Consider the following 26,783-nt stretch of genomic DNA (forward strand, 5'->3'; position numbering starts at 1 on the left):
TGTTGCGAATCTGGAAGTCATGAGCACACAACATTCAGGTCCTAAAGCTCAGTTATTTCGATAAGTGAATGTGGATAGATAGCTCCCTTTCCCTAGTCTAATGGGTGAATAAATGTACTTGCACTGTGAGTTATTTTTATAGTTAGGATTTTTACATCAATGCCATCTTCAGCAACAATGCTCTGCTCACGGCATTCTCCCAGAGCTCACCAGCAGGCACGTGCGTGGCAGCATGTACGTGGGCGGAGTTCACGAAGGCCTGATGTCTCTCTCGCAAATCCTCAGCAGATCGGGGACGAGGTGGCCGTAAGTCGGTCAAAGGGCACAGAGCGAGCTCCAAGAGAAGCACAGCCTCTTCGGGGGAGGGGGGGCGGGGAATCAAGACGCCCGACACCCCCCCCCCGACCAATGATGGAGAGGCAACGGAGTTCCTCGGCGAATGAGGTGCGCGGAGGGGTGAGACGCATTCCCCCCGCCCCGGCGAGGGGCGAGTAGAAATAGACGGGACAGGCGACGTGAAAAGGGTCTTCTTCGTCTTCGTCTTTCTTATTGTGGTCGCTTGGTCTCCTGGTCGTGTTGGACCCGTGTCGCCACTCCTGGACTCGTGTCGCTGGTGGTCTTCTGGCTCTCGTCTCATCGCTGGCTCTGGGCGCGTCGCAGCCATTCCTCACCTCGTCTCGCCGGTGTCTGGATTTGGCTTGCCTCTCACTGGTGCCTGGTTCGAATCAGCTCGAATCCCACACGGGGTGGACAGGTCCAAGGCAGAATCTGGTCTTCAGCTCGCTTTCCCTCCGAGCTGGGGGCCTCAATAGAGACCACTTGGGGTCCGTTTCGTGTGTGTGTGTGTGTGTGTGTGTGTGTGTTTGTGACACCAGTCCAGCAAGTAGAAATTGTATAAGTGCCTTGCTGTACATACGTGCCTCATATTCGGATAACTCTGCTTCTTACGTGCTCCCCTACTCCACTATAAATAAACCCATGTGTTAAATGTATCGGTTCGTTTTTGTCTTTCTTTTATTGGTTTAACACGGTGCGTGTTGGAGAATTAGCCAGACTGTTGCCGCTGTAAAGGGACATTTGGACCGACGGAAGCTCAGTGACCGTCCGCTCGGGTCGCACACGGTTCGAGTACGCTAGTGGCTCGTTCCGTACGAGCATTGTCGAGGGTGAATTTACCCGTTAGTTGGATGACGTGGGTATTTAGGTAAATTGAAATTGGCAATCGACCCTACCCCTATCTATAGGTCTATCTATTGGCGAACTTCGGTCCGATAAGGGACCCGTCGGCTCCGGAGTTACCTGGGGTGACGACCTATAAATTCCGGGTGATCGGTGGAGCCGACTCTACTGCTCCATCTCGCAGTCATGCTCGTCGCCGATACCCGGGCCCGCAACAATATGTGCTGCGATAATAAAGGAATTTTAAAGTATAGAAAATTTCCTGCATTCTCAACTTTTCTTTTGAAAACAAGGAGAAAAAGACATAAAATGTAATAGCCCCAGTGGTTCTTGTAATTTTTCTGTACAGAGTTAAAGGGCTAGCCCATATTTACAAGATTTATGTGCATGCACAACTGACTTGAGTGGTCATGTGACATACAAGAAGATTTGTGACATCTGTGACATGTGACATTTGCCAAGTTTGAACAAAATCAGACCATGCATGCCCGAGAAATGGTTGGGACACTTTTAAGTAACAACATGGCTGCCAGTCGGCTATCTTGGATCTTATCTCAAAAAACAATGACATGCATATATAAGCCATCATTCATTATCTGTGTGCCAAGTTTTCACAAGGTTGGTAAATGCATTTCTGAGAGATATTTGATGACGTATTTGACACCAGTTTTTTTTTTTTTTACAACTAAAATGGCCACCTGTTTTCCAGTCGGCCATCTTTGATCAGAATGGAAAAGAAAGTGAGGAGCATGTGTTTGCCATCATGTACTGTTTTTGTGCCAAGTTTGAACAAAATTGGACCATGCATATTCAGGAAATGGTTGGAGACATGTTTAAGTAACAAAATGACCACCAGTCGGCCATCTTGGATCTGATCATAAAAAGAAATGACATGCTTACGTAAGCCATCATTCTGTGTACTATACCAAGTTATCTGTGTACCAAGTTTGAACAACATTGGTAAATTCATGTCTGAGAAATGGTTGAGGACGTGTTCGATATAAGGTTTTTTTTACAACTAAAATGGCCTCCATTCAGCTCTTTGATTGCATCGTGAAACAAAATGATGTGCATTTGTATACCATCATCTGTTGTCTTTGTGCCAAGTATGAATGAAATCTGTCCATACATGTCTGAGATATGGTTGTGGACGCACGACACGAAAATCGACACCAAATCCACCAGCCCCCGTTTTGGACTCAGTCCAATGGGGGCTAATATCAGAGTAGTTATCCGTTCAGGATAATAATGACTGTCATGTGTGAATATTTTTGCACTTAATTATTTTAGAATGCTCAGATAATACTGATTTATCATATTTGTTGTAATATATTTGAGATATAAGTGCAATGCATATCTTGGTGTTAAGAAGTATTCAGGAATGATACACACTTAGGGAATTGGATTAAGACATTTCACAGAACATATTCAAGTTGTTGATAGTGTTCCCATCTGAATCCCTTGTTCAAGATTTGAGTAACCCAGGTTCGCATTACAAATAGCATGTGTGTTTTTCTATTTTCTCGTAATTTAATTGTAATTTTTCATGTTAAAGTACACTGGCATCTTCCAATGGCTTTGTTCTGAGCCTTTATGTGTGAGCTCCCCCATGAGCCTTAGATCATTGTAACAAAGCAAATAATAGGTAAATCGTCCCAGTGTTAATCATTCTTGTTACCTCTGCCATTGAAGGTGGGTGGAGACTGTGTTTTCACCCCTGTTTGTCTGTTTGTTTGTGAGCAGGATATCTAAAAAAAAGTTATGGACAGATTCGGAATCAACTCGGTGTACTGGTTGGATATGTGATGAGGACAAATTGATTTAAAACTGTGCTTAATCTTTTTAAAAAATTTTTTACTTTCAACGATTATCCCTTGTGCTTCATTTATTGCTACTACCACCGTGAGCATAAATATGTTTTGTTTCCCATCAAATATATTTGTTGTTAAAATGCTTCGTATAAATTTTTCCGAGCATTCTTTCCAATGATGTCTCTGCCAGGCAAGCAAGGGAGGTGATAAACAGCTCTCATGCTATATCTGTCCTCCAATCTGTGTGGCTCACTGAGAACACAGTTGTCAGGCACCCCCAGCAAAAGACTAGCAGCAGGGAAACATTCTCTGCGGTCTACAACGGGTGCTTCTTCTATGCATTCAGTGGATATTCATTGTTGCGGATTTGTCTGTGTCAAGTTCCTGGAAGGACTGATTCTTCGTGGGTATGGCTATGCAAAACCGCCAAATTTGTACCTTTCTTTTTACTGTCAGAATCAAAACAACATCTCCGCTTTAGAAGCAGAGCAGTGAGCTCCACAGAAGATCAAGACCTTCACGCTTTACCCAATAGATCGTTCAACACCAAGGCAATGGAAAACCCAAGCAGCATCGTCAACTCCCTTGCAAAAGCTTTCGATGCGAATGTACAGAAACACTGGAAGGATCATGGTGGAAGTACAACGGACATACGTAAGAAGGTCATCTCTCTTAGCCATGAAAACTTCAATGACATCAACCAGGTGGATATGAAGTTGGAAGCCCTTAGCCTACAGGTAGATCGTGTAGTTGAATTGCAAGAGGAAGTGATTTCTAAGTTGAATGGAGTGGCAAAGGATGCCATTCGAATTGATAAGGAAGTTGAATTATTTCAGGTAGAAAACGAAGATTACGAGTTAGGAAGCATCTCTGCCAGTGTTGGTGTGACGAGGCTTCAGCAAGACATGCGTGTTGTGATCAGAAAGGTGCTTGAGGTCATTGGCAGTCAAATCAAGCGGATAGAAGCAATGGAAAAGATGACTATTGATATGCAGCCCGTTATATGTCTTATTGGAGACATCATGAAGAATCCAAAGTTCCTGCAATTCCTGATGCAGGAATGCACTACTAAAGTGGCTACAGAAGATGCTAAAGACCAAGCATGCCAAACTGTTGGACAATTAAGCAGCAAAATCAAGATCGAAAAGGTAATGTTAATCAAATATATTAATTGAGCTTGAGTCAGTATAAAAGTTCTCATTTGTAATATATGCATGACTGTCTGATGATAAACTTAACATGTTTATGACCAAACTATGGAGTTTTTAAAATCCAGACATCACTATGACTTTTGTGCTCACCTTTCTGAAAGTCATATTGTCCAATATTCAAAGTAAATGCATGTCCTTTATGGACAAACAAATATTCAGACAGCACACCATTGTTAATGGGACTAATGGCATCAGTGCCTCAATCTCTAAGACTTGTTCATCAACTTTCTCAATCCCTCTTTCTCTGCTATTTATCAGGTCTTTCTCTGAAGACTGTCCATCTGCATCAGTAAATGTTGGCAAACTTACTCAAATTCATAAGGGTGCCACTCTCTACTACAGAGCAGTCAGTATTGTCCTTGTTCTTGGTATACATCAATGACTATCCCTCGAGGTAACATCTGGTCATCATCCACCTTAAACATCATACTAAAAGTTGGCAATTGTCTGTATGTATGTCTGAACCATATAAATTCCAACGGCTTGGCCGATATCCACCAAATTTTGCATACGTGCTCAGGGTACCCAGAGTTCGGATATGGGAACAAAATAAAACATGGGAATAATGCAAGTTGTTAAATCACTGAGTCCTGAGCTCGAGGGAGAGGTATTGACCCATATCGCTCCCGGAGGGAGCAGGTATAACTCATGCATTTTAATGCAAGGAAGTCCCACAGCCTCACGTTTTCCCTTAATGAAGACAAGCTGGCAAATTCCCCACTTTATTTTTGTGTTCAGCCTCTGGAAGAGGTATGATTTCTAGAGCTCCTGAGCCTCACTTTCAGTTGTAACCTACCTTGGGCACATCATTATCCAAGCTGACATCAAAAGCCTGCTACCACCTTGGAATTCTCCACAAGGCCAAGTCCTTCTTCTGTCATCCTCAGCATATAATGGTGTGGAATCCTGTATCCAAAGTGCTGTGAAATATGGATCCTCATATGGCATGATGCTGCTTCCTGTCTTGACCCACTTGAGGCCATGATGTTGAAGGCATCGTATGTCATTGGTATCTCACAACACGAGGCCGAGTCTCACTCACTGCAGGCAGGTAAGTGGCCTTGCAGTCTTTTACCAATCCTCTTCTGGTCTTGCTCCTCCCATTGTCTTGGTTCTCCAGACAAACTTTGAAACTCCTCCGCCTCCCCTCCAAATATCACATGTTCTCCCAGAAACCTCTTAACTTGCTATCCTTTCTGATTCACTCACCTTGATTCATTTGTCCTGGTCTCTTTTTTTCTACATGTAAAAGGTCTTCCCCAGCCTGTTTTCTCATCTTCTTTCCTCCAAGTGCTCAAGTCTGCTTCCCATCACCACAGCATGGTCTCTCAAATTTCTACCACGGAGCTTTTCTCAACCCTCTGAGATCCTGTCCCCCTTTCACCTGCAACTTTTTTCCTCGTGATGCAGTGCATCCATGCTCTCAATTGCATACCTGTTTACCTTTCACTCTCTGTTCTGCTATTCTGTGAGCCAAATCACCTGTTTTTTTTTTCAGGACAATAGGGAGGCTCATTAAAGAGCAAGGTTTAACTTACAGGGGGTAGTGGGGCAACAATTGAGCACAAACAGCAAAGGGATGAATGAACAGAAAAATAAGAGAGATAGGGGAGGGGAGGAAACACTTAAATCAGTAAAGAGGATTGTGTTAGGAAGGGTCAATGGGGCTAATAAATATCATGCGGCAGGAAGGAGGATGACATGAGGTGGTGGTGCACTGCCTGCTTAAAGCCCTTGAGGGAAGGGTGGGAAAGAATGGCCTCTGGGATGTGCTTTCATCAATGAGAGAAGCAAGGAACAAAGGAGTTGAGGTGTGCAGTCAGCGTGGATTTTGGTAGTTTAGCGATGATAGGGTTATTGTAAAAACACATCTTGGAATTGCTGGGAAGTGTCGGATGACAGAGCAGAGGAAGAAATATCATAGAAGAGGCAGTAAAAACCAGAGACCACCAACTTGCCTACAATGTCAAACAAACAGACTTTGTGCTTCAGCCTCGTTGTGGGAGATTCCAATAAAGCTGAGAGCTTTAGACTCCACAGAAACCAGGACAGACGGATGTAATGCTTGGGCACCAGCACATGGGGAAGACCACTCTCCATTGACCTGTGGATTCTGCAAAAATGAATAGAGGATTTTCCAGAGCATCGGAGAGGTCTTTTATGTCAATGAGGAACCAGACTGGGACCAAGACACTGCAATGTGGAACTGTAGCCTCCAGTAGGAAATCATAAATCCAGGAATGAAGGCCACCTTTTATAACACAGACAGAGAGCTTGGCATGCAAACAGGATGCCAGACTGTTTGAAGTGTATGACATATGTCCAAGGAGGCAGTCCTGACCTCTTTATTGAGATTTAGGGCATCCAACCATTACTGAGAGAGTCGCAGCATGTCCAGAGTTGAGTGACCAGGACGGAATCCAAACTGATGATCAGAGATCTGCTTGTTTGAAAACAAGGAAGAAGTCATTAACGGAAATGAAGGATTCCATAACTTTGCTTGTAATTGGAAGCTCACTGGTCTGTAGTTGATATGATCTGTTTTTGTACCCTTACAGGAGACAAGCATGATGTTTGCTGACTTCAAGGCTGATGGGAAGTGGCTAAAGGAGGACGACTGAATGGGACAGACAAAGGGGGAACCAAGAACAGTCGAGCAAGGACTAGAGAACATGGACACTGATGCTATCTGGGCTCATTGCCAAAGCACAATCAAGGCCAGACAGAATATTATCTACCTTCTCGGGTGAGAAAGAGAGAAGGTCCAGTAAACAGTGTGTACGAGGGGATAAAATGGGAGCAGACCAGGATGGGTTGGGTACATGAGATTTGGAAGCAAACACAGTTTAGACATCCTGCCTTATCTCTGGCAGAGTCCGCAGTAATGCCATTTGAGGTAAGGAAGGGAATGGAGGGGGAGTATACACCAGAGATAGACTTGACAAGGTGCCACCATGACACGGAGGGAGAAGACTGGTTGAAGAGTTCAGCCTTGAGATTTGTAAGATTATGTATTCTGGCTTGCCTCAGGGTGGGCACACATTTGTTGCAAGCCTTATGGAATGAACTAAAGTTGCCCTCAGTCAGATTAGCTTTCCACCCTATCTGTCAATGTGTTATTAATCTCCTTGGTCATACATATAATACTTTAAACCAAAAATGGCACCTCCTGAAAATACACAAAGATACACTTTACTCCAAAGCATTTTTCCATGTCCATTAATTGCTTGTAATCAATATTTCCCAAGGGGCCATTGTGCAAAGTTCTTCCCTAAACATGGTCTTCAAGGTTATAGACAAGACATGGCCTCACATGCTCCTGCTCCTTCCAAACCCGAAAGGAATGTGAAATTTGATCAATGCATAGCTATGCATAGTGTTACTTTCACAGCTATTACACCGACAACAGATTGCAAATCACCAATCACGTTCTTCTCCGAAGTTTCCCATCATAGAGCGCAATCTTTTTACATTATATAGTATTCACAAAACAACGAATAATCACACTGCGAAGTGGAACTAACATATCACCAACATTGCTGTTTGCTTCGTGGTATCATGTAGCATGTCTGCATTCCTGGAAATGGCTTTCCAACAGTTGATAAAGTTTCAGTCTCTCGGTCATCAGCAGTTTTAAGATGGCCTGAATTTTTTTTTTACCATCGTAATGCTAACCTTTGGGCAGGAAGGACAGCTCAGAAGAATGTGCACTTGCCTTTGAGTCATATAGTGTTGGTTCGAATCTCGACCCAGCTATAAACTACCACCCTGGTGTTTCACTTGCAGGACAAGGCATTAATGTATAGTGCCTATAGAAAGTCTACGCCCCCTTTCAAATGTTTCACCTTTTGTTGCCTTATAGCCTGGAAGTAAATTGCATTAAAACAGATTTTTTTTTCTACCATTATTAACACATCATAACCCACAACTTCCAAGTGAAAAAGAAATTCTACAAATTTCAGATGATTAGTTAAGAATACAAAACTAGAATATCGTGGTTGGATAAGTGTCCACCCCCCTTATGATATTGTAAATTAGCTCAGGTGTAACCTATCACCTTTGAAATCAAACACCATGTTAATTGGCTTCGACCTGTGCTAAATTGTTGTGATTCTGATTATTTCAGAATAAAACTAGAAGGGGACTCGGTAGAGCGCATACCTCCACCACGTAATGCCTGATCCATGAGAACATATTTGGTCCAATACATTCTTGAAATATTAAGCTATATATCGTTTTCGGCCATATCTCTCAATGGTGAAGAATCACTGAAGAAAATTACATTAGTCGGATCCGAATCCGGATCTTCATCAAAATCTAATCATTTCGTCCTTGTCACAAGCCAAACCTGTCCACAAAATGTCATCCGGATCCGTCCACAACTTTTTGAAATATCCTGCACACAAACAAACAGACAGAAAGGGGTGAAAAACATAACCTCCTTCAACTTCGGTGGCATAGGTAATCAACTGTTCCTGTAGCTTTCCTCTGCTGGGTAGTGCATTTCACAGAAAAGACTCAACCATGAGCACCAAGGAACTTTCAAAAGACTTCTGGGATAAAGTTTGAGAAAGGCACGGATCAGCCAATGGGTTTAAAAATATATCAAAGGCCTTGAATATCCCTTGGAGCACAGTCAAGGCAATCATAAAGAAGTGGAAGGTGTATGGTACCACCAAGACCCTGCCGAGATCAGGCCGGCACTCCAAACTGGATGACCAAGCAAGGAGGAGACTGATCAAAGAAGCCACCAAGAAGCCAATGGCAACTGTGAAAGAGCTGCCTGCCTTTATGGCAAAGACTGGTCACTGAGTGTATGTGACAACAACACCCCAAGCACAAATCTGGCTTGTGCAGTATGGTGGCAAGAAGGAAGCAAATACTCAAAAAATCTCACCTTGAGTCCCGTTTGAGGTATGCACAAATCCACTCTAGAGATTCTGAAGCCATGTGGCAAAAAGTTTTGCGGTCTGACAAAACCAAAATGTAACTTTTTAGCCTAAATGCAAAATGTTAACAATTGGTGCAAACCCAACACGGCACATCACTCAAAGAACACCATCCCTAGTCTGAAGCACGATAGTGGCAGCATCATGTTACGGGGATGTTTCTCATCAGCAGGGACTGGGGCACTTGTCAGGAGAGAAGGGAAAATGGATGGAGCAAAACACAGAAAAATCCTAAAGTAAACCTGCTGCCATCTGCAAAAAAAGCTGAAATTGGGACTGAAGTTCATTTTTCAGCATGACAACCCAAAGCACACAGCCAAAGCTACACTGGAGTGGCTCAGGACCAAAAAGATAAATGTCCTTTGGTGGCCCAATCAGATCCCTGACCGAAATCCAATCGAGAATCCCTGGCATGATTTGAAGATTGCTGTCCATCAACACTCCACACTCAACCTGACTGAGCTTGAACAGTTTTGTACAGAATGGGCAAATATTGCCCAATCAAGGTGTGAAAAATTGGAAGAGACCTATCCCAACAGACTCACAACTGTAATTGCTGTCAAAGGTGCTTCCACCAAATATTAACTCAGGGGGGTGGACACTTATCCAACTGAGATATTCTCGTGTTGTATTTTTAATTAATTTTCTGAAATTTGTAGAATTTGTTTTTCGCTGAGAAGTTGTGGGTTATGATGTGTAAATAAAGGTGGAAAAAGTCTGATTTAATGTAATTTAATTCCAGGCTGTAAGGTAACAAGAGGTGAAAATTTTGAAAGGGGGTGTGGACTTACTCTCGGCACTGTATGAACCATCCATCAGATGGATATTAAGCCGGGTGTCTCATCTTCCAGCATTAATTTGTGTATTTTAAAGATCCCACGGTGTCCTTCGCGAAGAGTAGGTGAGTTATCACAGTTACCTTGAAAACATTATAAATGCCTACCACAGTCAAACGTCTGGCCTGATCAGCAGATTCCAGAAAGATATGGGTCACAACACAACCCCCCAGCTGACCCCACAATCTATAATAATAAATGTCAGAGTGTCGTGTGTGTGTGTGTGTGTGTGTGTGTGTGTGTGTGTGTGTGTGTGTGTGTGTGTGTGTGTGTGTGTGTGTGTGTGTGTGTGTGTGTGTGTGTGTGCGCGTGTGTGTGTGTGTGTGTGTGTGTTTCTCCACCATAACTCCAAAACCATGAAACCTCGTGGCCAGAAACTTTGCATGCATATTAAAGGAACTCCAAGGGAGTGTATGAATGAAAACTGGGTGTTTGGGTTAATTTAAACACCCCCTTTTGAAAATAATATGGGATTAAGGTCGTTAAAGAAGAAGAGAAGACTATAAATGTTGACCTTTGCCTCCCGATTGGGTGGGTACTGTTGCTAAATGATGTTGGTGTTCTATGGTAAGAGTTTACGGTATAGCCTAATCTTTTGCACTGCCCCAGGTATGATACTGCTGACTGTCAGGCGTGGTGCTATAATTTTATTTCTGGATTGTGATTCCTACTTCCACCACCACAAGTTTGTCTGGCTCTGAGAGGAGATGCCACAGAAACGCGATATACGTTGTTTTTGTGAATCAAACTTGTACGTCGAAATTCCGACGTGCTGCTTTATTTAATCTTTGTCTGCCGTGGTTATAAAATTCCTAACGGCTCAGAGCTTCACGATTGCCATGCGTTCCTACATGCCAGGTCAAGAAAGAGAAACATTTCAAGAAACTCAATTTGAAGCGCTTTTCGGGACACTGGAAGAAGATCACAAAAGAGAAAGAAATTGGCAAAGGTAAGTAAGTTACTTTTTTTATTTGGTGGATACTTCACATATGTCTGGTAGGATGTAGGTAGGATTAGAATCCCGATCCAGCTACAAACTGTCATCCTGGTGTTTCGCAGGCAGGCGATTCATCAATGTGTGTTGTCCCTCGGATGGACGTTAAACCGAGCGTCCTCGTCTACCAGCATTAGTTGGTGTACGTTAAATATCCCATTTTGTCTTTCGTGAAGAGTAGGCGAGCTATTGCCAGCACCCCGAACAAATTAAAATTCCTCACGTTCCAATTTCTGCTTAGTTGAACTCAATTTGAAATTTGGTGGCCCAGTCCAGATCCGTTTTGGTGGCCGAAAAAAAAAAATGCCGAAGAAAACTTCGAAGAAAGTTGCAAAGAAGTCTCCTGGCCGTGGGATGCAGCCAGTTTTTGAAAGACTTGGACCAAACTTTCCTCAGCCGACCCAACGAAAAGGTGGGAATAATTGTGGCCGTCAAAGAACAACCACAACTTTGCATTGTGGTGGAAGTTTTGGAGAATTGGGTAATACGTGCCACCGCCAATTCATTATCATTGCTCAAAATTTCACTCTCCGGCAAGAAGTTGTAAAAGTTCATCTCGTTTTACATGTTCAGCTAATTGCTTATGGTAAAGCGTGGGTTTATTTGCATGGGAAGTAAACCCTCTCAATTTTTGTGAACCTTTTTAAATCTAAAATGTCCTTTCAAATTAAATTCAACCTCTTTATTTCGTGGTGACCGTCCTTTCCTGGAGTTGTGAATGCAACGTCATTATGAGGATGGCGTTTTGCTGTTAAGATGTGATTCCCCACTCGACACTTGTGTTTTTTTTGGACGGTTAAACTGGTCGTCCTGTTACTACTTCTTCTTTAATACCTCCAATTATTCCCAGCGATTAAAATACAAAACGTTGCCGTGTCTTAGACTATATTATCTCATTCCAAGAACATTCTGAATGTCCAACGTACCTGAGCATACCGCAGCCATTTACTTTTTAATTACAGCAGCAAAATAAGATTGTTTCATTGGTTTTGATGAAAACTTCTTTTTTTTTTTATAGTAATAATAAAGTTGCCCATTGTTGTACACATTTTCAAAAATATTAAAAGAACAAAAAAAGATAATTGACCTGAGACTATATAGCAAGAGGGGAGACTTCAGCGTGGTTGTCATCTCCAAAGAATAAAAGTACAATGTTGAACACAAATCCAGTTGCTTATGGCTTTGATCCTTTTTTCTTAAGAGTTAGGAAGGTTTATCAGTAATTTGGCAGCCGAACAAAGAAATCGGAAACTAGAAGGGCACTCGGTAGAACACATACCTCATACGTGCATCGCGCAATGTTTGATCCATATATCGGGGCCAATAAATTTGTGAAATATCATGCGACATATCGTTTTTGGCCCAATCTCTCAATGGTGAAGAATCACTTAAAAAATTAAATAACTCTATTTGTCGGATCCGGATTCGGATCTTCAGCAAAACTGAATCAATTTGTCCTCGTCACAGACCAAACCTGTCCACCAAATTTCGTCCGAATCCGTCCACAACTTTTTGAGATATTGTGCTATATATTAGTTTAGTCCTATCTCTAAATGGTGAAGAATCACTTAAAAATTTCTCGTAGTCGGATCCTGATATGGATCTTCATCAAAATCTAATCAGTTCGTCCTTGTCACACACCGAACCGGTCCACAAAATTTCATCTGAATCAGTCCACAACTTTTTGAGATATCCAGCACATAAAACAAACAGACAGACAGGGGTGAAAACATAACCCCCTTCCACCTTCGGTGGTGGAGGTAAAAAAAGGGCATTGCAAAGTAAATTGGTTAAAATTGAAAATAACAGGGAAGGAATAACGTGGACTGGCAAGATAACTCACCTTCAAGGTTTTTTTTTTAATCTATATACAGTCTAACCTGGGTTCGAATCCTGACACAGCCATACACGGTCATTCTGGTGTTTCACAGGCAAGGCGAGGCATCAATCTGTGCCGTCCAATGGAAGGACGTTAAGCCAGAGGACCCGTCTGCCAGCATTGATCGGTGGCGGATGTGAGATCCCACAGTGGTAATTATCATGAAAAGAAGGTGAGTTATCACCGGCACCCTGAGCAAATTACAAATTTCTGCCCAAATCACCTTCAGTTAAACGTCAGGCCTGGCCAGCCGGTTCATGAAAGACTTGGGCTAAAAACATTCCCTGGCTGACCCCACAAGATGGGAATAATTGTGGCCATTCAAGTAGTAGTGGTAGTAGTAGTAGTAGTAGTAGTAGTAGTAGTAGTAGTAGTAGTAGTAGTAGTAGTAGTTGTCGTAGTTTTCGTAGGCAAAGTCATAGTCATGTAAATAGAAAACAATACATTCCTTAATTCTTAAAAGTCATGCTCATATTGTTTTGGGGAAATATAACTTCGGTTTATAGAAACCAATGGATAAGCTTTGCGTTTTTCTGAAACTATTTATGTTGCACTCATTGTATAATAGCACATGTAACAAAGCAATAAACGACATGCAAACAAAACATTCAAAGTTGACCGACCTTACGACATAACCTTTACGAATATATTAATCAACCTTGCATACACTTCATTTCAAGGACAGTGGTATTCTTACAAGACATTTAGTGTCATTATAATATCTAGTTTCACTTTCTTATCGCAGATTTGGGGACATATCTTGTTTGCATTTAGATGCGCACAATTAATAAATATACCGTCGTAATTTTTCACTAAAAGGCACATCTACTATAAATCATTTCCAATCGCAGTCCTAATCGGCTGTAGGTGTTTATTTTTAGTTTTTTTCCAGTGTACCCTGATGACTTCTGACACTCTGAAAATGTCTGCACAAAGAAAAGAGATTCGAAATTTTAACATTTTTATGGTTACGTTCAATGATTGATAAAATGATGCCTATAAAAGCTTTACGATGTGTTCTCTTTCTTTGCAGATGCCCCGATTAAAAAGACCATAACACCGAAAGAAAAACCTGCTGACCAGCAGATGGCATCCCGAGATTCTCGAATCGATTCCAAAACTTTGCTCTTGGTAGATACCTCCCGAACCATCCTGGAAACAGGCAGGACCAGTGGGTCGTCTGATCAGGCTATTGAGGGCAAGAAAGAAAAAATGGAAAGTTCTCCTTGTGTTGAGTCCCTGGGAGCAGAAACAACCGCAACTACCATGGAATTGAAATGCAATGCAGGACAGCAACGTGGTTCAGAAGGTGAAGAAGCTGCAATGCCTTTACACATCTGTATGGAAGAAAAACATTTCACAAATGGCACCGGGAAAGAGACAGTAAAGGAAACGGAAAATGGTGAGACAGATTCTGACACCGAGGCAGAGGCAGAGTCGGAGACTGATGCAAAAGAAGATGTTTTAAAACAGGATGACGCCGATACAACTTGCAGTGCTTCAGGAACTCATAGTGAACCGAGAAAGTTGGATGCTGCAGGTGAGATGAAAACGGAAATGCAGACAATACCTGATGATTTGGGAGTAACAGAGCGGAGATCTCTAGTATGTTGTGAGGACACCAAGGTAGAAGATACTAAAGAGGAGGCACTCTCTCTAACCGATGACAACAAAACACTTCGAGAAGTAATTGGTAAGTTGTGGTGTGAAGTAATTTTGAGGCAGGGTTAACAAATTGTAAGTGAATGAAAAGGAGTAATCTCTCTTTTTTTTTCAGAAACAACGACACCACCGCAGGCTCCATTTGAACACCGTGTTGTATCTACCCAGATTGTCAATGTGAACACATTCTTTGCAGTGAATCATTCTGAGTTGCTCGGAGGGTGTGTCTTTCATAATACATCTGCACCAATAAGTGGAGTTACACGAGCCATGCCTGCCATCGATTCCACCTTGTGACTAATGTTTAGGCTTTTTGGGCCAAATTATGGTGAAAGTAAAATTTGGCCGTTTATTCATGCAGAAGTAATAAGGAATCTTTAAAGACAAGAAAATATCCCCTTCATATAAACTCGCTTTTTTATATCCTGAAAATTCCCCAAACTTGTTGAAATTTGCCAATTGAACTGGAAAGTAGTACAATTCGATCCCAAAGGGTCCAAAAGAGGATATTTGAGGAAATATTCCTCATTTTGAGGATTCCAAAATGGCAGGTATGTAACCAATCAGTTCTTTTATTTTTGAAGATTGATGTGTTGAGTCAATGCCAAAGCCGAAAACACAATGTCTTTTATGTGGTGCCACATTGAAAGCACACGTTATTCAGTGTCTCTGTATTATCCCTCCAGGGGAAGGTTCGGCCAAGTACATCCTTGTGTGGAGAAAGCAACAAGTCTGACACTTGCTGCGAAAATCATTCGTGCACGGGGCTCAAAAGAGAAGGCAGGCTGGTTGATCTGGTTATATCATATCTTGAGAATGCTACCATTCATGAGAACGTGAGACTTGCAAGAATATAAAAATCTCAGTATGACCCACACAACTGTCATCCATGTTTTGTTTTTGGCTGCAGGACATGGTCAGGAACGAGATCAATATTATGAATCAGCTGAACCATACCAACCTTATTCGACTATACGATGCATACGAGTCCAACAACGATATAACACTCATCATGGAATAGTAAGGAACCCACACAAAACTCTGCACTCTTCGCTCCAATTTCTGTTGTGCAGTTCATGAAACTGGCAGGAGAGGATTAAGTATTTAGGTTAGGTTCACAATTAGACTATGTACATATCTACCTATCTTAGTAAAGGTATAATACATTTTCTAAAACATACCTTGTGTACAGATAATATAGATTTAACACTTGCAGACAGGGCTGAATTGACCTTTTGTGGACCTGGTGACAAATAAATTTGTGGACCCCCATTGCCCCCCTCCTTCCCTCCTTTCCCTCTCTGCCATTGACAGTTCAATGATGCCACATATCAGCAAATGACTAGAGTGGGGAAATAAAATGTAAACTACAACACGACAACATGATTGTTGCACTTAAAATGTATATACACCTTTCAAAAATATATTTTAAAAGCTATCATTAATTCTCCATGTATTCTTTATTTAAATGTATTGTGATGTATACACTTAAAAAAAAAAATTGTAGTTGTTATGGGCCTCTTTCTGAGTGTGGGCCCAGCACCCAGGCAGCATTGTACACCCAGTGTTGCTTGTAGATAAGTCTCCACAATCCTTTACTCATTTAATTGAGGTTAGAATACACATCCACAACTGCACCTGGCATGGAGAACAAATACTGTCAAGGAGATCACTGAGCACTGATTTTTATGGCCCCTTATTCCCAATGTGGTCTAAACCATGTCAATTAACAATATTAGAATTACCATTTGTGCTTTTATTTAATTTTAATCCTCCAGGTGATCAACATTCAGCCCAAACGTCTGTGCTTGTCGGGTGGCAAGAGCAGATACGCATGCAGCCTTATGGTGTAAACATATATATGTAGTAAAGCACATGACACATGCCACAGAATCCTGAGACATGGAGACACAATAACTGCTGCGCCAAAGGTGATGCGAGACAATTGCAACGTCCCTATATGTTTGTCTGTCTGTCTGTCTGTGTGTGTCCGCATCTTATATATTTCACTTTAAAAATGTTTTCTCAGCGACCGCTTGGCTGATCGATGTGAAATGTTAAACAAAGGAGGGACTCCCAATATAGAATACTTTCTTGCTAACTCTGATGTCATTGGTCACATGGGATGGCAGCCATATTGGATTAAAGGAAAAAAAATTGGACATAATTTTCTCCGAAACCGCTCAACGAAAAAAGATGAACCTTGGCATATGTCATCAACTTCCCATGGGGTACATAGGGTGATACCGATGATGTCATCAGTGTAGTGATATTCCAGCCATAATTCGTTAAATTGAAATCCTTATCCAAAAAATCTGAAACTTCATATATCTGATCTATGATCTGACGTGTGACTAATTAAACCTACGACATCATAGGTCACATAGTATGGTAGACATATTGGATTAAAAGAAAAAACTTTGACATCATTTTCTCTGAAACCGCTCAATGCAAAAATTGAAACTTGGCAGATGTCATCAACTCTCCTTGGGGTGATAGGGTGATAACAATAACATCATCGGTGAAGTGGTATTCCATCCAGAATTGGTTGAATTTTCATATATCTGGTCGATTACCAGATGTGAGTGGAGAATAAAATTTATACCGTTCAACACCCATACCAAGAAGCTATGTGACATAATAGGGTGCATGGATGATACGGGTATATGGGCCATAATAGTAGCATGTACAGGTAGGCCTAAGTCACATTTGCTCTACGGCGAGGATACGGCGGCCGTACACCCTCTGAATTGACAGAAACGTGCGGTGGCCGCAGAGTTTCTGAGGTGGCCTCAAGGGTGGCCCTATGCCGTATGGCTATATTTTACAGGCTGGAGGATCGCCGTCGAATTATAACGCGGAGTTATAACTTTTTTCATTTCTACGTTCGCTGTAGCAATTCGACAAGCCGAGACAAAAGAACTGGTAAAAAAAGAACCCACCATTACCGTCCGTTTGGCGGCACGTTCAGCTTAGGGCCCCCCTGTGGTCACCTTGCGGGCACCTTGCGTCTGCCTTGAAAATTCTGTGGCCGCCGCAGGAATGCCCTAAGGTCACCGTGCGACATCAAATCAAAGACCGTATGGCACCCCCACGTTTTCGGTCTCCACAATTTCTAAATACGCCGTGCGGCTACCCGAAAAATAAAAACATATGTGACTGCTACATTGTGTGACTGTGGAAATACTGCGGCCGCCGTATAATTGCTAGTGGCCGTAAATTTTGGAGACCCCACGGCCGCCGTGGCAAATGTGACTTAGGCCTTAGAGATGTTGTTTTTGTTCAGAATTAATGTGAGAGGTGAGACTATGTGCTCTATGGGTGCCATTCCAGCTCTAACTGCAGACCTGTATGATCAACTGATGAGTGGTCTGGTCTCAGCAAATGTGATATGCTTGGATGGTTCTCTTGGCAGGGTACAGCATTAACTACCAGAAGTGAAGGCTTCCTTGGTTCCTTGTCAAACTGCATGTCTTTAGATAAAATACATGAAGATGATTGATTTACTTTGCTGGTTCATCAAGGCAGAGAGGAAATGGAATTGGTATCTTCACATGGAGTCTCTCAAATACATGCTGCTGTACTTTGCTGCTGATGGACACATGTACAACAAATGTGTGTATATTTATTTACAGTAAATTATTCAGCTTGAAACAAAGAAACCAGACGTTTTTGCTCTGTTTAAATTGGGCTCCATGTTATTTGTCAGAGTGACTGTTACTGGGCTGGATTATGAGTGTGGGCCCAGCAAATTAATTTATCTGCCTGCAATTAATTTCTTGAGCAGGTTTTTGGAGGTTTTCTTTGAACATGATCTGAGGCTCGTAGTGGGGCTGACACGCACATACATGGATGTAAAGACAAACATATGTGACACTACACAAGACTGTTAGATGAAACAAACACAGCCACTGATATTGGGGGAAGTGCCATCACTTCCCAGGATACTCTGGGTACCAGCAACACCACAACAATGGTGCCACTTCTCTTACCGCACTCAGTGGGGCATTTCATCAGGAGGAATTTCCTGCTCCCCATGAATGCCAACTTTTGGGGATTATTCTTTCCTTATGAATGCTAAACGATAAGGAAGAAGACAGTACATACCATTTTTAAGTCTTTGGGATAACTCAGCGGGGATGTGTACCACCGACCTCCCAGGCTGACCTGAGTCTTTATGAGAAAAGTCAAAACAACGGGAGGAACTTACCTGTGGCTGAGGAATGATTGATGCATTTTTAAGGGGGGATGCAAGGCTATTGCAACGTGTGTGTGTGTGTGTGTGTGTGTGTGTGTGTGTGTGTGTGTGTGTGTGTGTGTGTGTGTGTGTGTGTGTGTGTGTGTGTGTGTGTGTCCGTGTCTATTTTCGCTTCAAAAATAGTCTTAGCTGCAACCGCTTTTCCAATTGACACAAAACTTTAAACAGAGGAGGGTCTCCCACTAAACTGAAAAGAAATAGAATGCTCATAACCCATCAATAATGTAGCCACCGTCAGGTCAGGGTCACTTGACCGGCACAATCTTGGTTGGCACTAATTGGCAGACTCACGTCGTGGATCTCGTTCATTTTTGAGCACGTCCCAGATTGAGAAAGCCAAATAAATGTTAAAATGCCATTTTGTGCAGCAATAAGCTGCTCTAATCGGTTATGGGAGGTTTGTGGAAAGACGTTTCACAAGTATTTTTCTATGTTGATGAAGAGGAATCATGTAATTTTCCTCTGAAATATCACTGCAGTGTCCCAGCTTCTCATTTGGCATTCATCACATGAACCGTGTTCATAAGTTGATTTGTTTTCTTGGTCACAAATAGATTTATAATTTTTTTATGTAGGGAGAATGAATGGGGAAGATTAATGAGTATATTTATGTTAACAGCCACCATTAATCCCACCTTCTCATCTGGTCGGCAGAAGGATGTTTGACACAAGTCTTTCACTAACTGGCTGATGCCTGTGATAGCTAGACTGCTTAGAGATAAGTATGTGATGGGACGCCCAGTTTAACATCCATCCGAGGGATGGCACACACATTGATGAATCTCCCTGCCTGTGAAACACTGGACTGATAGTTTATAGCTGTGAAGTGGGGTTGAATGTGAAGTGAGGGGCGCACACGGTCAAGAGGGAATGTAGCTATGAGATGGTCTGTAAGAACAGGGCTTTACGGCTGGGTTTTTTCAATGTGTGAAGAAGATGGCACAATTCTTGTACTCGTGTTGAGGCGAATTGACTTGTGTGGTGAAGCCAAACGCTGGTCTTTGGCTCTTGGTTGGGTCATGAGGAATGTACCCCGAGCCGAGTGTATGTCAAATAGCGGGTTGGTGAGGACAATCGATGCACGAAGCAGCTGCACAGGGTCTCTGAGGCTTGGTGTTGAATACCACTCACAAATTGCCTGACATACGTTTGTCACACTGCGAGAAAGCAACTTGGCGCCATTTTGCACGCGTCTACATGCGCAAATAGAAGCTCCTTGATTCCACTTTGCACAAAGAGCATCTCTGGACAAAGCTAAGTGCCAGAATAAAGGAGGTATTTTCTTTTATTTCATTCCCCCTTGTCTGGATTTAAGTCTGCGTGTAGAGGCACCTCGATTTAGACTTTAGGATCGGTTTACCTCACATATTATTTTATTCTGATTATTGTCCTTTGTAAATATTTGTCTATCACGCTAATTGGTGTTGGGAGAAAAGAACACATGGAAATTTAGGGGAGAGAAATAGATTTTTTGTCTGAAGAGATTCAATGCGTATGAAGAAGGTGAGCTGCTTGATAACATAGGGTAAAAGTTTCCCCCGTCCTGAGCGGGGGCCGCCCCCACCACCAAATTTCCCTCGCGGAAGACATCGCGATCCCCATGGAATCCACAGCCAATCGTTGCAGATCGTCTTCGCCAAAGCCATTTGAGATGAATCAGATGCGGGAAATGATTGAACAAATGATGAAACAAATGATGGAATGGAGGAGTAATATGCAAACAAAAATGGATGAATTGAACAGAAATATGCAAACACAGATGGATGAAATAAATGGGAATATACAAGCAGGACAAAACCAATGGAACAGTGATATGCAAAAATGGAACAGGGATAGGAAAAATGAATGAACGATGGAGAAGAAAAAATGATGGAGTAAAATGTGGAAAATGGAGAAAGAAATGGCATTAGAAAGACAGATTAGTTCAGCCATTTCAGAGAAGATTTTTGAAGGTTTAAAAAAAAAAACAATATGGCTGCCAAATCGCGTGACCAATGACGTCATCAAAATGGTTTTTGGACCATTTTATCCCGAGATTACCCTCAAAAATTTTTATACTGATCGGATGTAGCGTTCTACATATTCAATTATGACGTCATAATGAAGGCACCTCTGATGACATTAAAAAATCACTCTTTCCACATGAGGAGTACTTGCTATGTGCCAAGTTTCAATTTTTTCCTTGGTGCTGTTTCAGAGATAGAGGTCCAAAGTTTTTCCGTTTTTCCAACACGGCTGCCACACCACGTGACCTTTGACGTCATCGTTATTGAAACATTCTCCATGAGTAGTCGCACCAATGATTAAAATTTTGTCTCAATCCGACAAACGGTTGCAGAGAAAAACACGAAAGTTCGATGCGAACAAACAGACAAACAAACGGACCCAAATTAAATACCCTCTCCGGTGAGGACAATAAACAAAAACAGGACTTTTACCTTTTAAATTTTTTCCAAAACAGCGAGGTGATTTTTGCAAAACGGCAAGGTGGGTGAGGGTAATAAAATAACTGACCAAATACAACACTGGAGTATCAGGACAAACCCAAACGGACAACAATGGAGTCATCAGGATGAACCGAGATAGGATTTGGGTTTCGGCCGCTACTCCTCTACTTCAAACACATCCAGGTGCAGCCAAGTAAACCTCATTCAAAAACTATTTGTAAAATTCACCCCTCTACAGACAAAGAAAAAGAAAGAAAGAGAGATGAAGGACAGAAAGAAACCATGTACACTAACATAAAAAAAGTTTTTAAAAAACACACACACCAACAGAAAACACCCACAACACATACCAATAAAAAGCATACAAACCACATACCAACAGAAAGTATTTTTGTGTTGAAATATTTTCCCACCAAAAAATACAAAAAGTGTTAAGTAAAATAAAATTAACATCTTTAAATTTTTTTGTTATCAAAACAATTGAAACCCATATATTTTTTTCTTAGAAAAGAATGACTAGTTAAACCTGATACATAAAAAATTAGTGTATGAGCTAAAAACTTTATCAATAACACTAAAGAGTGTATCCTTAACCAGTGCCAAATCCAAATTTGTATACAAGGCAGAAAAATCAAAAACATCAACAGATTAAAAAATTGAGGAATCTAATCCAATCTAAAAACTCTAAAGTGGAACGAATACTCCAGAAAGTGTTAATACCAGAATTCTTACTAATTACTAAACAATATTTCCTAAATTGCACAGACTCGTACTGTACTCTGCCATAAATATGAAACATAAGACTTACATTGGGATGATGATGATGCTAATAGAGTGGGGAGCAGGGAGGGGGGGAGGAAAAGAGGTCAAGCAGGGAGAGAGAGAGAGAGAGAGAGAGAGAGAGAGAGAGAGAGAGAGAGAGAGAGAGAGAGAGAGAGAGAGAGAGAGAGAGAGAGAGAGAGAGAGAGAGAGAGAGAGAGAGAGAGAGAGAGAGAGAGAGAGAGAGAGAGCAGGGAGATGGGGAACAGGGGGAGGGGAAGGGGAATGGAGGAGGGCGAAGAGAGGAAGCAGGAGGGGGAGCGGGATTCAGTGATCAGAAGAGCAGCATTAGCTCTTCAATGAAGTCGCCTGCATCATAGAAGAAGGGTAAAACGAATCTTAACCATCTTACTTTGAACCCTGGAGCAGATATTTCCTTCTTGGAGAGGAAGTTATCAGATGGCAGCATCTTTCAGAATAATCCCTTCTCGTCGGCATCAAAAACCTGCTCCGGCAAAAATCCCTTCGCCTCGATTAGTGCCATGAGCTGTGATTGGTAGTTTTTCACAGCATCATGGTCGGTCTATGCTATTTCTCCGACTAATTTTACATGATGAAGGCTGAATCCTCTTTTGAATTTCTCAAAACAGCCCTTGCTGACGTGAAACTTGTGGGTAGCCGAAGTTGAACTGGAGCCTTTGGCTGCCTCTTGGAAACGTTGGTCAATCAGCATTGGTTTCTCCCATATCATTGGTCCATTGAAAGGCACTTTTTTCTGCATCATCCTTGACCCAAACATTGAGCGCTTTTTCTATCCTCTTAAAATGAGGATCAAGGAACTGGAAAGACCTTTGCGCTTTGCAGAGCACTGGTGGCAATACTTTGTCGGATATTTGACTCACTTTTACGGATACACCGCACAGTAGATTCATTGATCCTGTAATCGGAGATAATCGTCCACGCTGACGCAGATGATGACTCATTTCAGCTCAAAAACCACGATTGGTTGAAATGAAATCCGACGATAATGAAATTGGAACACAATAGGTTGCCTGTGATTAGTCGAAACCTGCGATATTAGAACCCGCAATATTTGAGAGTTTATTATATCCGATCTATGACCCGATGTGAGTGAATAATTAAACTTACGATGTTCATAACCCATGCCAAGAAACTATGTGACATAATTCGGTGCTTGGATGATATGAGTATGTGGGCCGTAAAGGCCATAATAGCTTTGGGCCATAATTGTAGCGTGTTCAGTTAACAATGCAATTTTTGCTCAGAATGAACATGCGAGGCGAGACAATACACTCCACAACTGCCGTTGTTGTTCCAATTGCGGCCTAATTTGTGTTTTTGCATGTTTTGGATGGTCTTGACCTTGACCTTTAACTAAGTTTGACCAAATATTACTCACAAGTAATACACATACATACAAATAGGTTGCTTAAGTTTTAATTTGATATCTTGAAAAATTATTGAAAAAAAAACTACAAAAGGAGATCCACAACCTCAGTTGTGTCCAGGCAGTCCATCAACCCATCAATGCAACATCACTAAACAGACTCTACTCACTGGAGGATTTAATGTAGTATCTCTCACAAACATATTGTGTTTTTCACACACAACTGTTCCTAACAATTCTATCTCACACACACACACACACACACGCATGCACGCACGCACGCACGCACGCACGCACGCACGCACGCACGCACGCACACACACACACTAAATAAAATAAAAATAAAACGCACACACGCAAACAAACACTCACACAAACACACACACCCAAACAAAAACAAACACACACACATTTGACGACCATTTTCTCCCTTTTCAGGGGGTTGGTTGAATGATTTTCCGACTTTTCAGGGGGGATGGGTGGTTTAATTTCCAGGATCTCTTCTGAGCATGAACCCAAACCTTTTTGATTGTCCTGATTTGTCTTCGATGCATATATCGTCCAATCATTATTGAAGATGTAAACAATGTGCATTTTATGCAAACTACTGCTATAGAGCAGGTATGCATTTTGTTCCCCCAAGCATTAACCATTTGTGATGATATATATGTATGTATTTATTTATTTTTGGTATACAGAGTTAAGGATCATGGAAAAGCTACAACACGGAACGGATCAGGTTGTAACAGAGCAAAATGAACAGCAAAAAGAGAAGTGGAAAATGGCAACGGTAAGGTTGAGGGAGAAAATAGATGGAAACGGACAACAAGGGATGTGGGTAAGGATGAGGAGGAGTGGAGAAAGCAGAGGGGTGGATAAGATGGATACAGAAGTAAACTCTCAGGAAGGAAAAACTAGAGTGGGGTGGTTTAACGGGGGTAGAAAAGATCATGGTTTTGGATGAGGGATGTTCTGAAATGGTGGTGAACAGCCGTCCTGAAGACCTGGAGGGAAGATTGAGATTGAAGAAAATGTGGAAGCTGGTTCCACAGGTGGGAAACTATAATGGCACTCGGTTGAGCGAATACCTCTTTCAGGTTGAACAAGTTTATGTTTTGCATCCCACTGATGGGCCGGATCTGCCTGCGGACCATTCGTCCTTGTCACACACCAAAATCGAATCAGCTTGTTCTTATCACCTACCCAACTCATCCACCAAGTTATGGCAGAATCCCTCCAAAACTTTTTGAAATATGTCATACTGCACAGTATATCGTTTTTGGCCCCATCTATCAACGGTGAAGAAACATTAAAAAAAAATTCTCTTATCCGGATGTGAATGTTTGTCTGACCGGATCTGGGGCTTCATCAAAATCAAATCAATTCATCTTTGTAACGCACCAAACATGTCCACCAAGTTTCATCCCAATCCGTCCATAAGTTTTTGATATATCGTGCTTATAGATAGACAAACAGACAGACAGACAGGGGTGAAAATATAACCTCCATCCACTTTTGGTGGCAGAAGTAACCAGGCTGGACGGTTTACATTTAATATGCCACTGATGGGCCGGATCAGCTTCCAGACCATTCGTCATTGTCACACACCAAAATCTAATCGGCTTTTCTTGTCACCTACCCAACCCATCCACCAAATTTTGTTATAATCACAACTCAACTTTTTGAAATATCATGCAACATGTAGTTTTTGGCCCCATCTCTCAACGGTGAAGAATCACTTGAAAAAATAAAACAATTCTCGGTTCTGGATCATCACCAAAATGTAATCAATTCGTCCTTGTCACACATCCAACCTATCCACCAAGTTTTGTCCGAATCCATCTCAGACTTTTTGAGATATCCTGCTCACAGCCAGATAAACAGAGAAACAGACAGACAGACAGGGGTGAAATATAACCTCCATTCACCTTTGGAAATATATCCTCCATCCACCTTTCATGATTGAGGTAAAAACAGGAACGAATGAGTGGAGGTGAGCAATGATTCTGGATTTTTGGAGTTTAAGAATAGGGTTCATGGTGGACTGCATGCACCCTGAAGAATCTTGGGGGTGGTGGGAGGAGGGAGGTGGAGACAAAACATGGAGAGTAGAGAGTGCAAGAACATACAGGAGGTGGAAGAAGACAGAGAGACCACTGACCTGCCTGCAATTTAAAGTGGTAGGCCAATAAGACAGCCTCCTAAGCCGGAGATGATCTTGAAATTTGTCCATATTCATATTGAATTATCAGCACGATACTAAGTCTGCTTACTGTTCATCATCTCTCTTATAAAAGGTAATATTAATAATTAATTTGCTGAACAACTCTCGATGCTCCGAAGTTGGAATTTGAAATTATTTGAACATATTCATTGATGAATGAACTTTGAATAGGAATCATTGTCTTCCAGGGAGGAATTGTCGACAATGATAATAAGTGGTTTGCGTTTGAGCCAGTTGTGCATTTTTATTGTATAACCATCCACTACTCTCACTCCCCACTCCACTACAGCCTCGAGGGTGGTGAACTCTTCGATCGGATTGTTAATGAAAGCGAGCGCCTCACTGAACTCGAGTGCATGATCTTTGTACAGCAAATCTGCGAGGGTGTTCAGTACATACATCAGAATTACATCTTACATCTCGACCTCAAGGTGCATGGGCTATGTTAAAACAAGTAAACTAGACATAAAATGTCATCACCCCGTTGTTTTAGTAATTTTGCTGTATGGATCAGATGTATGTATGGATGTATGGATCAGATCTCTCACATATTTGTATATATATATATATATATATATATATATATATATATATATATATATATATATATATATATATATATATATATATATATACAGTATCTCACAAAAGTGAGTACACCCTTTACAAAAATGCACATATTTTGTTGTAACTTTTTACTTAGATGTATTATAAACACAAGACTCAAAGACATATAGAGTAGACATTCTGTCATACATGTACAGGCCCAAAACATTTATTCTGTGGAAACAATGTGGCATACTGGGCATATCTGTGAAAAGGGGGGGGGGGACAACAAAAGTGAGTACACCCTTTCTCACATTGAAGCATTATTGTTTTCAGTATTTTGTATGTCCACCATTGTTTTTGAGCACAGCAGGTATTCTACCCGGTATGGAGTTGACCAGTGTTCCACATGTCTTTGCTGGGATCCTGTTCCACTCCTCTGCAATGACTTCTCGAAGTTGTGTGATGTTGGACACCTTTCGTCCCTCAACCTTACATTTCAGGATGCCCCACAGGTGTTCTATTGGGTTCAGATCAGGTGACATGCTTGGCCACTCCAACACATTGAACTTCGACTTCTTCAGAAAGGCAGTTGTCTGCTTGGAACGATGATTTCGATC

The 26,783-nt window shown here is 41.7% G+C and overlaps 1 protein-coding gene across 3 annotated transcripts in view; it reads left to right on the forward strand.

Annotated features, from left to right (window-relative positions):
- Positions 1-3,240: 3,240 nt before the first annotated feature.
- The window catches only part of LOC147021459 (uncharacterized), a 61,172-nt gene continuing 37,629 nt past the window's right edge, over positions 3,241-26,783 (forward strand). For 2 of the 3 annotated variants that reach the window (XM_085891411.1, XM_085891410.1), the window contains exons 1-7: positions 3,241-4,138; positions 10,845-10,935; positions 13,893-14,552; positions 14,637-14,742; positions 15,208-15,301; positions 15,432-15,541; positions 25,907-26,048. In XM_085891411.1, the coding sequence (XP_085747537.1) occupies positions 3,545-4,138; positions 10,845-10,935; positions 13,893-14,552; positions 14,637-14,742; positions 15,208-15,301; positions 15,432-15,541; positions 25,907-26,048 (1,797 nt within the window). In that variant the 5' untranslated portion in view covers positions 3,241-3,544. The remainder of the gene's footprint in view (positions 4,139-10,844; positions 10,936-13,892; positions 14,553-14,636; positions 14,743-15,207; positions 15,302-15,431; positions 15,542-25,906; positions 26,049-26,783) is intronic. The other variant, XM_085891408.1, reaches the window with a different exon arrangement.

The sequence above is a fragment of the Eptatretus burgeri genome, chromosome 8 (assembly GCF_056783735.1).
Source record: "Eptatretus burgeri isolate ZD-2024b chromosome 8, Ebu_testis_v1, whole genome shotgun sequence".
Classification (NCBI taxonomy): Eukaryota; Metazoa; Chordata; class Myxini; order Myxiniformes; family Myxinidae; genus Eptatretus; species Eptatretus burgeri.